The following is a 14,326-nucleotide window of genomic DNA, read 5'->3' on the forward strand; positions in this document are numbered from 1 at the left end:
ACAACTACTGGGGGCACAGCTACTAGGGGGAAAATCTACTGGGGTCACAACTACTGGGGGCACAGCTACTAGGGGGAAAATCTACTGGGGTCACAACTACAGGGGTCACAACTACTGGGGGCACAGCTACTAGGGGGAAAATCTACTGGGGGCACAACTACTGGGGGCACAGCTACTAGGGGGAAAATCTACTGGGGGCACAACTACAGGGGTCACAACTACTGGGGGCACAGCTACTAGGGGGAAAATCTACTGGGGGCACAACTACTGGGGGCACAGCTACTAGGGGGAAAATCTACTGGGGGCACAACTACAGGGGTCACAACTACAGGGGTCACAACTACTGGGGGCACAGCTACTAGGGGGAAAATCTACTGGGGGCACAACTACAGGGGTCACAACTACTGGGGGCACAGCTACTAGGGGGAAAATCTACTGGGGGCACAACTACAGGGGTCACAACTGTGAGGATACCGGGTGACCTGGGTATCCTGGGGTTCAGGGATCACACTGTGGAGCCAGTTATAATGAAAATCAAGGTGATCTTTATTCAGGGAGACCCAGAAATCCAGTGAACAGCAAGCAGGGTTATACTAATAATGTCCACTCAGAGTTCAGCAAAGTCCTTACCAGCTGCTGTATATCTCCTCCAGTCCTGGGCAGTAATGACAGCTGTAGCAGGGCACACAGAGTGGCTGGTCACTGATGACACTGAGAGGGGACGACACCCCAACCTCCAGTGAGTCTAGCTGTGCACCATCACCTCCACACACACCCAGTCTCCTTCTCCCAGCCACTTCCTCTCCCCACAATTCCCCCTTGCTGGTTCCTTCTCTCTCCTCCTTTCTGATTGGTGGATCATGCTGTCAGTCTTTCCAGAGGGAAAGGAGGAGGGCTTTTCTAAAAGAAACACTCCCCTGCTGTATGCTTCTGGGATACTTCCTGTGTGTGACTTCTGCAGACAGAGGGCTTCAATTTAAGAACTCAGAACTTGGGTCATAGGATTAACTCTATCCTTTTTAACATGAAAGCATGTCCTAGACATCCCTTTCCCTGGTCTCCTCACATACCTCCCCCTTCTTAAATCGAGGAGACAGGCATGATGCCAATGTTGGAGTCCTGACTGTTGTCTCGGCCCGAAGGTCTGCGAAGTCTGGCATTTGTTTCCTCACGTCTGGATAACCCGTCAGCATTGTGATGGTCTCGTCCCTTTTTGTGAGAAATAGAAAAGTTGAAACCTTGTAACGCCAAACTCCACCTCAACAACCTCCCATTTTCCCCTGAGGTTCTGTTTAGCCAATTTAACGGGTTATGGTCAGTAATAACAGTGAATTCTTTACCATAGAGATAAGGTTGTAGTTTCTTTAAGGCCCAGACTATGGCTAGACACTCCTTCTCAATAGTGGCATAGGCTATCTCTCGGTCAGCTAGCTTACGAGATAGATACACAATTGGGTGTTCCCTACCATCTTCTCCCACCTGGCACAACACTGCCCCAAGTCCACACCCCGAAGCGTCTGTCTGCACAATAAACTTTTTATGGTAGTCAGGGGCAGCCAACACTGGGGCTCGAGTCAGCGTGTCTTTTAAGATGGTGAAGGCTTGCTCACACTCAACAGTCCATTCGATCTTCCGAGCATATCTCTTTTTGGTCAAGTCCGTTAGGGCCTTGGCCACGGTGCTGTAATGTGGTATAAATTTTCTGTAATAGCCAGCAACCCCAAGGAACGCCCGCACTTGCTTCTGGTTGACAGGTCGGGGCCAGTTGACAATAGCCTCCACCTTTGCCGGTTCTGGTCTAATAGATCCTCCTCCAACCCGATGTCCTAGGTACTGAACCTCAGCCATCCCCATCTGACATTTATCTGGGCGTATGGTGAGCCCGGCCTGTCTGATCCTTTTGAGCACTTCTGCCACATGAGTTAAATGGTCTGCCCAGGTATGGCTGAAGATGGCGATATCATCGAGGTAGGCTTGTGCAAAGTCTTGACATCCCTCCAGTAGGTCATTCACCATTCGCTGAAATGTGGCAGGGGCGTTCTTCATCCCGAAAGGCATGGTAGTACACTCAAAGAGTCCTATGGGTGTGATGAAGGCAGAACGCTCCTGGGCTTCTTTGGTAAGTGGGATTTGCCAGTAACCCTTGCTTAAGTCCAGCGTTGAGACGAACTTGGCCCCTCCAATCCGGTCCAGTAGCTCGTCAATACGGGGCATAGGGTAAGCATCAGTTATGGTTACTTCATTCAATTTGCGATAGTCCACGCAAAACCGTGTAGTCCCATCTTTCTTGGGAACCAACACGACCCCAGCGGCCCATGGGCTTTTAGATGGCACAATGACCCCCAAAGCTAGCATCTCTTTGATCTCAGTCTTCACCTGTCTCATAACATCTGGGGTCATTCGGTAAGCGACTTGTCGGATGGGCTTACTGTTCCCAGTGTCCACATGGTGAGTGGTCAGGTGAGTTCGACCAGGTTGACATGAAAACTGGGCTTGTTCAGCCTCTAAGATCCTCTGCATCTCTTGCTGCTGTGCCGTATTCAATTGTAGTCCCACCTGGACTGATTCCACTCCCTTATTCTCTTTAGCAGCTCCCAAAAGGTCAGGCAATGGATCAGTTTCTGGTGTCTCCATCGGAGGGCAACATACCATCATGGCCGCTACTTGACGATCTCTATAAGCTTTAATTCTATTTATATGGAAGGTGCGTAGGCGCTTCCCTCCCTTATCCAGGGCGATCACATAATTGACCGGTCCGGTACGCCTTACCACTGTATACGGTCCATCCCAGGTGGCTTGCAGTTTGTTTCTACGCACTGGGATAAGCACCATGACCTTTTGCCCTGGATTCAACTCACGGTCTTGAGCGTGGGCATCGTACCATTCCCTTTGTTTCTCTTGTGATTCCCGGAGATGCTCTTGGGTTAACTGTAGCAATCTTCTCATCCGATTCCGCATGTTCTCTACATATTGTAAAATGGGCTGCTGGTGTTCTTGGAAAGTTCCCTCCCAACTCTCTTTGACCAGGTCTAGGGGCCCCCGCACTTTCCGGCCGTACAGAAGTTCAAACGGGGAATATCCGGTAGATGCTTGTGGAACTTCCCGATAAGCAAATAGAAGCTGTTGCAGGGCTCTCTCCCAGTCCCTCCCCTCGGACTGTACGTAAGCTTGTAGGAGTCTTTTCAGCGTTCCATTGAATCTTTCACATAGTCCATTGGTCTGCGGATGATAAGGGGTGGTCCGAAGAGGCCGAACCCCCCACTTTTCCCACAGGGTTTGTGAAAGGATTTGCCCTTATATTCTTTAACCCTCGATGTGATGGCCTCTTAGACGTCTGGAGTATGAACTTTTAGCCACAAGGTACATGCACAACACAAGCAGTAAAAATTCACACTGTTTATTTAATAAATTACAGCGTACTATATAGAAAAGAAACATGGGTGTATACAATATGTGCAAGCATATGATTGGATAAAAAGAAGTAGCATACGACATTACATGCAGGATATTTTAGTAACACACAGAAGTAACAGTTTTGATCTGGTATGTAATTGTCCTTGAAGATAAGACACACACAAGCCTTATATTATATGAACAGACAAAGGCATCTTGTAGAGAGTGCGTACGTGTCTATTCAAACACATAACAATTCATATAGCATGTTTAACCCTTCAATCCCCTCTTAGAATCATGATTGTTATATGACATGATTCTTAAGTGAGGCTCCTTTCTTGTTCCTCCAGTTCTTGAGATATTGGACATAATCGTCGGGTCCCTTACTATCAGAGGAGGTGACAGGACTGGTGGTTATATCATAGTACATCAGGGCCTTATCAATGCCTTTGGAGGTAAGTTTCTTTCCACAGGGAATTACACAATAAACTATAATGCCTACAAGAATTAAAGTTACAAGTATGAATATGCTTATTTGCACAATACCCTGGTGGGAAGGTTTTTAAATTTCTCCCTGTGGTGGTGTTAGATGTATAACAGGTATAGTTTCCAGGATATATGGTTATGGTGCTTCCTGGGTTGGGATTTTTTTGACAATATGGGATATTCCCTTTTCCACATTTCGCACTGACTGTCATTTGTTTTGGTGTCATTAAAAAGGCTGAAAAAACAATTTTCCTGTTCTAGGGGTATATTAAGGGGCACTGTACCTAGGTGGGGCCTAGATTTGCCACAGACATAACAGTTGCTTTTATTGTGTTTGTTGTCAGCAAGTTTAGGGAACATGAAATAATCAAGGATGTATGTGGCTACGTGTGTATTGGAGGAATTGTACCACAAGGTGGGGACCCCATCTGTTTGTGTGATGTCGACTTCACATATTGTGAGGTGAATGAGGGCCAGTAGGGCTATCGAGATAGTCCCCAGGATAGAGATAGGGGACAGGTTCCTCATCTTCTTCTGTTCTTCTTTCTTCGCTAGGTGGGAGGTCAGGGCTGTCTGCCCCGGTTCGTACCTCACTGGAATCACTTGCTTCCCTCTCTAGGTCTGGTCTAGGAACCTTTTTTACTCGGGATGCATGGATCCAGGTAGGACTTTCCTCTGTCAGGACTGCTGTTCGGGTAACTGCTACGACCTCTGTCTCTGGACCATAGGTGAAGTCTCCTGGGCTCTTGTTCCTGGGGAGCACCTTCACCACGACTCTGTCTCTGACTTTAAAGGGGTGTGTAGGTTCCTGTGGATTCAAAAGGGTTTTTACAAACAACCTCATGTTCAATTTCATTCAGTTTTGTTATCAGGGACCTGACATACTCTTCTCTGATGAGTTCTAGATCTCCTTCCTGTATTACTAGTGGTTTCTTAGCCCAGGGTGTAGGAAAAGGGTCTACCCATTAGTATTTCAAAGGGTGAGTATCCTAGAGTTTTCTGTGGGGTATTCAAGATGCTGGTGTTTAGCTTTATTAGGGTTGTTCCTGAGGCAAGTGATGCATCTGCTAACATACTGGTCCACAAGTGATTTGGCATTAGTAACATAAAAATCATTGGTTAGTAGGAGGAGTGTTGTGGCTTCACCACGGTGACCAACACCACGGCACTGGGCAACGAGCAAAGGGGCACTGGACTGGGGTATACAGGGTTTCCCCTCTTTGCAGATTAATCCTGATTTAGGATTTTTTCTGCAGAATTGGGTAAGTTCAGTCGGAGAGATCAGCATTAGTCGCAGCAGCTTGAAGTTGAGTGAGCAGATGGACGTTGTCAAGGGAGGGACATGCTCTAATGAGTGCAATGAGTTCTGCAGCTTGCGCGGACTGATAAGGTATTGGTAGGGTTTCCAACACAGTATCAGGGAGGGTGACAATGGCATAGCCAGCCTGGTATGTATTGTCATTGGGCCTACTACATGAGCCGTCAACAAAAACTACGTCTGCGCCTGGTATGGGAACGGGAGACATGTCAAGTCTGGGAGAAGTTTCAGCTTCAATGGAAGCAGCACAGTCATGTAGGTCGGGTGGTTCATCCTCGGGACCTTTCAAGCCTAAAAGGGCATTGAGAATGGGTGCAGGGCCAGAAGAACTAGCAGTGTACTTGATGGTAAGGGTAGGGTTACTCAAAAGGAGTACTTCATATCCACTAAGGCGTTGTGCTGACATGTGCTGTGTGTGTAAGCCTTTAAGTATTGCCAGGACATCATGTGTGGTGTGGAGTACTGTGATGTGGCCTAAAGTGAGGGTAGTGGCCATTTCTGCAACCATTGCACAGGCTGCCAAAGCCCTGAGGCAGGCAGGCATACCTTGCACAGACACTGGCATGACTTTGGAAAAAAATGCCACGGGGCGCAACTTCCCTCCATGAAACTGTGTGAGCACCCCCGCCATGGTTTTACAATTGTCCCTTGCATATAGATGGAAAGGTAGTACATAATTGGGGAGGCCAAGTGCCGGACTTTTTATCAACATACATTTTAAACTTTCATATGCAGTTAACATTTCTTGTGACCATTGTACAGTTTTAGGTTTGTCCTTCAGTGTGGCTTGTCTCAAAATGTTATCATAATAAGAGCAATCAGATATCCACTGTCTGCAGTAATTTACCATACCCAGGAAGGACAATAGTTCCTTCTGGGTAGTTGGGGTGACCAGGCCCAATACAGACTGTATGCGTTGTGGACTGACTTTCCTCTCTCCCTGAGTGAGCACAAAACCTAAGTAATCAACATGCTTTTTACACCATTGCATTTTTATTTTGGACACCTTGTGTCCACATTCACAAAGCCAGTTTAGTAATGAAACACCATTCTCTCGGCAGGCCTCCTCAGTTTTACTACAGAGCAGCAGATCATCTGCATACTGTAGCAGGACTGAACCATGGTGAGGTTGCCAGGGCCCCAATGTGGCCTGGAGACAACAGGTGCGTCAATAATCTGCACCAGGTAAGTTGTTTACCCTCAAAAGAAAAGGCAAAAAGTAATTGTGTCTGTGAATCTACAGGTATGCTGAAAAAAAGGCATTCTTCAAATCAATTACAGAGAAGAACGCAGCATCTGCAGGGATTGCAGAAATGAGTGAGTTTACATCTGGAACAATTGGTGCAATTGGGACAATTAACTGATTGATCGCTCTGAGATTCTGTACAAATCTTATACTGCCATCAGCTTTGGCAACAGGGTTCACAGGAGTACAGTATGGTGATACAATATGTCTGAGAATACCCTGTTGTAAGAATTGCTGTATCATGGGGCGGAGACCTTCTATCTTTTCTGGTGAGAGGGGATACTGCATAGGTCAGAACACAAAACACTGGTTGTTGCACCGCTGTCCACTAAAAAGGGAATTTTACTTCCATTTATAATAAGTGGCAGCAGAGGTGAATCTTTACTATGACGGGAGAGTTGAATAAAGGCTGGGATACCCTCCTCCGGGCCCCGTCAGTGCGCGGGGTCTTTGGAATCTTCCCTGACTGCGGGGTTGGTTCTGTCTGTCAAAGCGTCTGGAGTTCTGATAGGTATGAGTGAGTGCAGGTTTCTTTTTACATCAAAACGCCCTGCAGCCTCTTTCTCATATAAATGTATAGCTGCGTCCCCTGCAAGCTTTGCGCAAATAAGATATACAGCCATCGAGGGTAATAGTGGGCTTGGGACAGTGTTTTACTATTATCTAAACTCTGGGTTATTGGTGCTAGGGATAGAGCTAGTGGACGCACCCTCCAGCAGTGGAGCTGGAGGCAATCCCATTTAGTGTGAAAGGGTTACTGCTGCCAAGAGATTTGTGTCTCTGAGCGCAGGATACATTGGAATGCAAGGGGGAGGGAGAGGGATACAGTTTCTCACTGCCTCGCTTCTGTGCTGTTGGAAACTGACATTTTTTCTTAAATCTCCATATAGAAAGGGTAATTACTGCCTTCCCGTAGGAATGGGTCCTGTCCTGCTTTCTCTATCCATCCCGCTAAATTATCCACCCATGGGTTAACTAAGTAATACTCTGAGGTAGAGTTGCGGGCGACATACATCTTGCATGTCTCACCAGGGAGGGGCGGGGAATATGCAGGTTTTTTTACTCTGACTAGAGCCCATTGTCAGACAGTAATATAAATCAACAGTACAACTTTAAAGGAAAATATCTAAAATATACAACACTCTACTTACTATACATGCATCAGCTTAACCAGTTAATTAGTCATTGACAATATCACAATATTATCTGTACAGTGAGAACATGAAATCTTTTGACGGGTACGATACTTACCATTCGTACAAGATGTCAGAAAAATACAGCGTTTTAGACAGGAAGCAAGAAAAGTGTTTGAGTAAAGATATCTGGCAGACGAAAACTTACCAGCCGTCTGGACCAAATATAAGAACTTATCTCACTACAAACATACAAGAATATAGACGATCAAATCGAGGTATTCTCTACGTTACGTATAGACCCCAGGTCTATTTTTAAGTATCCCAGATACTGACGTCTTTGGAGAATTGCGCTTGGACCCCGGGTCCTTTCTCAGACGTATCTTTAAGTCCCAGACATTAAAGATTCTATGGTATCCCTGATACCTGTTTTATGCTTTTACATAAAACTTCGTAATATTAAGTCCCGGACTTAAATATTACCTTGTCACGTGTTCCCGGAACACTGACACGGATTCAGCTTCAGTGTATGACCGCAATCCTGTATGGCAAAGACAGACAATAAATTCTCTATCTTACCATTCAGGGACGATCACTGAATCGCGGACATAGCCGCCAGCTGTAAGGATTTGCCCTTATATTCTTTAACCCTCGATGTGATGGCCTCTTAGACGTCTGGAGTATGAACTTTTAGCCACAAGGTACATGCACAACACAAGCAGTAAAAATTCACACTGTTTATTTAATAAATTACAGCGTACTATATAGAAAAGAAACATGGGTGTATACAATATGTGCAAGCATATGATTGGATAAAAAGAAGTAGCATACGACATTACATGCAGGATATTTTAGTAACACACAGAAGTAACAGTTTTGATCTGGTATGTAATTGTCCTTGAAGATAAGACACACACAAGCCTTATATTATATGAACAGACAAAGGCATCTTGTAGAGAGTGCGTACGTGTCTATTCAAACACATAACAATTCATATAGCATGTTTAACCCTTCAGTTTGCATTAGTTCACCTTGGAATTGAGGCCCTTGGTCTGTGACGACTTCCTGTGGATATCCGACCCGACTGAATATGTCCGTCAGTGCTTGCGCAACATGTTCCGTGTCAATGGATGACAGGGCCACGGCTTCAGGGTAACGTGTCGTAAAGTCCACCAGTGTCAAGATGTACTTCTTGCCCGTGTGACTGGGAATAGCTAATGGTCCAACTAGGTCTATGGCAACACGGGCAAATGGCTCCCCTATAATAGGTAATGGGTGCAGAAAAGCTTTCTGTTGGGGCTTTCCCAGTCTCTGACAGGTATCACAGGTGTCCCGATACTGCTTAACGTCTCTAGAAATCCGTGGCCAGAAGAAATTCCGCAACAGTCGGGCCAATGTTTTCCGGGTGCCAAAATGGCCAGCTGCAGGGATGTCGTGGGCAAGAGCTAGTAATTGTGCTCTGTATTGTGTAGGTACCACCAACTGTTTAGTAGGCATGACTGCTTCCTGTCCGGGCCGAGGGATGACCACTCGGTACAGTAATTCCTCTTCCCACACTATCTTACTTCTATCAGCTGTTTCCAACCCCAGTTCGGCTGCACTCCTCAATTTGCTCAGGGAGGGGTCAGTCCGTTGGGCCTGTCGGAACTCACTCCGGTCCACCTCCCCCAAGTCTACCTCTAAAGTACTGGACAATGAACTAGAGTCACTCACCATTGTCTGGGTAGGCTGATTCTGGACCATATCTGTAGCCTGGGTCACCTCTCTTCGTGTTTGGCTTCTGGTTACCACCTGGACGAAGCGTGTCACTAGTCCTTGTCCCAGATCATTCCCGAGGATTACCTTGGCTGGTAGCCCCTTGAGTACTCCGACTTCCACGATTCCTTGGTCAGCTCCCCAGTCCAGATGTATCTTGGCAACAGGAATATCGGCCTGTTGTCCCCCGGCAGTGGCAATTCGCACATACTGTCCAGGTATCACCTGGGAGGCAGGAATCAGGTCTGGCTCAATCAACGTAAGTGAGGCCCCAGAGTCTCGTAGGCCCTGTACCTGCTGGTTCTCCACTATCACAGTCTGTAGGTGCCCTCGCATATTCCAGGGAGTCGCCTTCTCCTCCCCCAGAACCAAGTCCACAATATACACCCCACCCATCATCCCATCCATATCTGACTGGACGACCTCTTCACCATACTCCTCCGTGGGGTAACATACCACAGAGACTGGAGCCGGTCTAGCCCCAGGGAATGGCCCTCTTGTGCGTGGACAGTCCCTAAGCACGTGTCCTGGTTGATTGCAGCGATAACACTTCCGAGGTTCTGGGTTAGCCACTCTGAATCTGGGTGGCTGATAAGTGATGTTTTTGATAGGGCCTCCTTTATTACTATCTTTGACTTGCGGTTCTTTATCAGAGAGCTTCTCCACTCGTGGGTTTCTTGTACCGCCTGCTGCACTGAAGATTCTCCATTGCGGACGATTGGCTATATATTCATCAGCCCATACCGCAGCTTGTTCAGGTGTACTGGGCTTCCTGTCTGCGACCCACTCCCGTACCTCTGGTGCCATCTTAATCATTAGCTGTTCTACCACAATTAAGTTGACAATCTGCTCCACAGTGGAGGCCTGTCTTCCTTCAAGCCATTTCCCACAGGCTTGCCGTAGCTGACTAGCAAACTCTTGGTAGGAATCAGTTCCACCTTTATTCAGTGTCCTGAATTTAAGACGATAAGATTCTGCAGTTATCTGGAACTTAGCAAGCAATGCTTTCTTTATAAAGGCATAGACTCCACATTCCTGGGGGGTTAGGGCCCGATAGGCTTCCAGAGCCCTGCCAGTGAGACTTGGCCCCAAGTACTTTGGCCAGTCAGCTGGCTCTATTCCATGCACCCCCATGAGAATTTCAAAGATCTGGAGGTGAGTGTCAATGTCTGTTTCATTTTCCCGAAATGTGGGAACATCCTTAAATCCCAAGCGTCGCTTCTCTTGTTCAAAACTTCGGGGGGACTCCGGAATTCCACTGCCAGCAGGAATTTGTACTCCTAGTATAGCTTGGATCACTCCAGCTCTCTCCTGTGGGGTCGCACCTTCGCCTAGCGCCCCCAGCAAGCTCTGCAGTATGGCAGGAGTGGCATCGGTCAACTCTGGTAACTTATTGGATGAATTACTACCAATGCCTGTTGGTCCCTCTTCATCATCACTCAGGTGGTCAGGATCCTCTGGGTGCCCCCGATCCCACTCCAACAACCGAAGTACCAGAGTTTCCCTGGTCTCAGTCCCATCATAAGTAATTCCCTTCATCCTGCAAAATCCTTGTAGGTGAGGTTTCCGAGCTGTACGGTAAAACTTCTACTGCTCTCTCATTGCATTCTCCCCTTGACTGCTGGCCACAACTGCTGGCTGACTCTCCATGCTGATACTTTTGTGCATTAGCTCCCTGGAAACTCTCTCCCTGGAAACACTACAGGAACTGTGTGATATCCCACCGCTGCCGCCAAATGTGAGGATACCGGGTGACCTGGGTATCCTGGGGTTCAGGGATCACACTGTGGAGCCAGTTATAATGAAAATCAAGGTGATCTTTATTCAGGGAGACCCAGAAATCCAGTGAACAGCAAGCAGGGTTATACTAATAATGTCCACTCAGAGTTCAGCAAAGTCCTTACCAGCTGCTGTATATCTCCTCCAGTCCTGGGCAGTAATGACAGCTGTAGCAGGGCACACAGAGTGGCTGGTCACTGATGACACTGAGAGGGGACGACACCCCAACCTCCAGTGAGTCTAGCTGTGCACCATCACCTCCACACACACCCAGTCTCCTTCTCCCAGCCACTTCCTCTCCCCACAATTCCCCCTTGCTGGTTCCTTCTCTCTCCTCCTTTCTGATTGGTGGATCATGCTGTCAGTCTTTCCAGAGGGAAAGGAGGAGGGCTTTTCTAAAAGAAACACTCCCCTGCTGTATGCTTCTGGGATACTTCCTGTGTGTGACTTCTGCAGACTGAGGGCTTCAATTTAAGAACTCAGAACTTGGGTCATAGGATTAACTCTATCCTTTTTAACATGAAAGCATGTCCTAGACATCCCTTTCCCTGGTCTCCTCACAACAACTACTGGGGGCACAGCTACTAGGGGGGAAATCTACTGGGGTCACAACTACTGGGGGCACAGCTACAGGGGTCACAAATACTGGGGGCACAGCTACAGGGGACACTGCTACAGGGGGCAAATCAACTGGGGGCACAGCTAGGGAGCACTGCTACAGGGGGCAAATCAACTGGGGGCACAGCTAGGGAGCACTGCTACAGGGGGCAAATCAACTGGGGGCACAGCTGCAGGGGCCACAGGAAACTTTTGCCCTAGGCGCCAGAATGTCTAGAACCGGCCCTGTCTGCACTTCCCCCTGACCTTTCTATCACTGCACTCTAGCCTCTCCCACCTTCTCCGGACCTCCCCTTCTCTGCACCCTAACAATAGACACTGCCTAGTTCTATCATATACTGTAAGTTGGAAAGAAGTTGGCTGATGTGATGAAAAAGTTGGTTAGCTGTCAGGAACACTGTTGACAGACAAGTTGGTTAGTTGGAAGGTTAAAGGAAAGTTGGTTGATTTCTTTTTTAGTTATGCTACTATCTTTTTTCTTATTAATACAGCTTCCCACTGACTGTCACCCACTGCCTCTCTCCAGCGTCACCCACCTCCTGTCATCCACTGTTTCTCCCCATCACTTACTGCCCTTTCCTGTCACCTTCTCTCTGTCACCCTCTGCCTCTCCCTGGCTTCATTCACTGCATCTCTTGGTCACCCTCTACCTCTCCCTGTCACCCACTACCTCTCCGTCTACCACTAACTCTCCCTGTCACCCACTGCCTCGTCCTCTGCCTCTCCAAAGCATCACCCTCTCTCCATCACATTCTGTTTCTCCCTGTCTCCCACTTCCTATTCCCGTCACCCTTTCCATGGGTGTCTATTTACTAAGCCTTGGAGAGAGATGAGGGTGGTACTTTATCTCTCTCCACTTTCTCTCTCCCCATAGCTTAGTAAATAACCCCCCTGTCACTTACTGCTTCTCCACGTCACCCTCTGCTTTTCCCTGTGATGTTAGTGTATTAGAATGCTTAATATTTGTAGACACTCCCTTACTAATATGTGTAAGCCTGAATCTTCAGTGATGGTCCCTGGGACCAGGGGGATGCTGGGAAGTGGGTGGTCCAGTGTGCAGTGTGCCTGGAGTTGGTGAGGGAATAAACAGCACAGCAGTGAACTCACATGTCTCTGTGTCCGGATGACTGGATTTCCAAACATATGAACAAAACATTCCCCATTACCCTTTCCTGAAGTTGGTGAGGAGGCTGGCATAAGGGGAGTGAGTGAAGAAGTGTGATGAAAATGAGGGCGTGGCTCGTGGATATGGTATCACCTTTGTGGCCACACCCATTGCTATTAGACCACACCCACTTTCTAGGAGCGTGTGCGCCGTTGGAGTGCACAAAAGACCCCCCTTCTCCTGTCAAGGTGCCTCCCCTGTCATTTTTATCTGGATCCACCTCTGTAAAGTACCAACCAATCAGCTCCTAGCTGCCAACAGGCTGTGTTTGAAGAATGACAGTTAGGAGCTGGTTGGCTGGTACTTTATCTCTCTCCAAGACTTAATACATCTGCCCCTCAATCTTTGAGCTGCCTTTCAAAATCCAGCTATAGCCCTATCCTGCCCCCGACCTGATACCTCCATTGCCTTAGCGTTACCGCCTCCGCCTAGACTGTAAGCTCCTCGCTACCGTCTGTCTCCCATCTGCATCTGTTTCGTCAGCCTCGTTCTGTTTCTATGGATGATTTACATTATTCATGGTGCTATTCTGTCCAGCATTGCGGAGCTTTGTGGCACCTCCATGAACACGATGGCACAGCAAGTGCCCCATCAGCAAGACACAATTCTGTTTGCCCACTGGACCGATCTGCAATCCCCAAAAGTGAGAGCATCCAAGGGACACTATGCCCAGGCAGCCTGCAGCATGTGGTACTGCCCGGTGCCTCCAGTGCTCCACTTCCTAGCAGCCCCTACCTGTAATCAGCGGCGCAAGTATGCGGGTACGCTCGGGTACGGAGTACCCTTAAGAATTTGGCAGTGGGTACGCAGTACCACCTGCCACACACTTTGCCATCACCACAATTATAATGTACCACAAAGCAACAAGACCATGGTGCTCGGCAGCATGACGGCTCCTCCCACTTTGTCAGGGTTACTGGGAGTGTGACAGTGGCTGTATTTTCCTGTTATAATGGAGGCATTACTATATATTGTTATTATATCGGGGGCATCACTATATATTTCTATTATACTGGTGGCATTATTATTATATATTTCTATTATACTGGAGGTATCACTATATATTTCTATTATACTGGAGGTATCACTATATATATATATTGCTATTTCTATTATACTGGAGGCATTACTATATATTTCTATTATACTGGAGGCATTACTATATATTTCTATTATACTGGAGGTATCACTATATATTTCTATTATACTGGAGGTATCACTATATATATATTGCTATTTCTATTATACTGGAGGCATTACTATATATTTCTATTATACTGGAGGCATTACTATATATTTCTATTATACTGGAGGTATCACTATATATATATATTGCTATTTCTATTATACTGGAGGCATTACTATATATTTCTATTATACTGGAGGCATTACTATATATTTCTATTATACTGGAGGTATCACTATATATTTCT

At 47.1% G+C, this 14,326-nt stretch overlaps 1 protein-coding gene across 1 annotated transcript; it reads right to left on the minus strand.

The window, feature by feature from the left end:
- Window positions 1–522: 522 nt before the first annotated feature.
- On the minus strand, window positions 523–11,662 carry LOC134958596 (uncharacterized). Its single transcript, XM_063941297.1, has 2 exons — window positions 9,290–11,662; window positions 523–1,209 (listed from the first exon to the last, which is right to left on the minus strand). The coding sequence occupies exons 1-2, from the start codon at window positions 10,868–10,870 to the stop codon at window positions 1,081–1,083; spliced, it is 1,710 nt and encodes a 569-aa protein (XP_063797367.1). The 5' UTR covers window positions 10,871–11,662; the 3' UTR covers window positions 523–1,080.
- Between the last annotated feature and the right edge of the window lie 2,664 nt (window positions 11,663–14,326).

The sequence above is a fragment of the Pseudophryne corroboree genome, chromosome 9, assembly GCF_028390025.1.
Source record: "Pseudophryne corroboree isolate aPseCor3 chromosome 9, aPseCor3.hap2, whole genome shotgun sequence".
In the NCBI taxonomy this organism is placed as follows: Eukaryota; Metazoa; Chordata; class Amphibia; order Anura; family Myobatrachidae; genus Pseudophryne; species Pseudophryne corroboree.

What these genes read in the sequence shown, in the direction of transcription:
- LOC134958596 (XM_063941297.1), bottom strand. Translation starts at nt 10,870, where the DNA reads ATGAAGGGAATTACTTATGATGGGACTGAGACCAGGGAAACTCTGGTA. An exon ending in ATCAGCCTACCCAGACAATG is followed by an intron (nt 1,210 to 9,289) that starts GTGAGTGACTCT and finishes TCTCACAAAAAG; the next exon opens with GGACGAGACCATCACAATGC.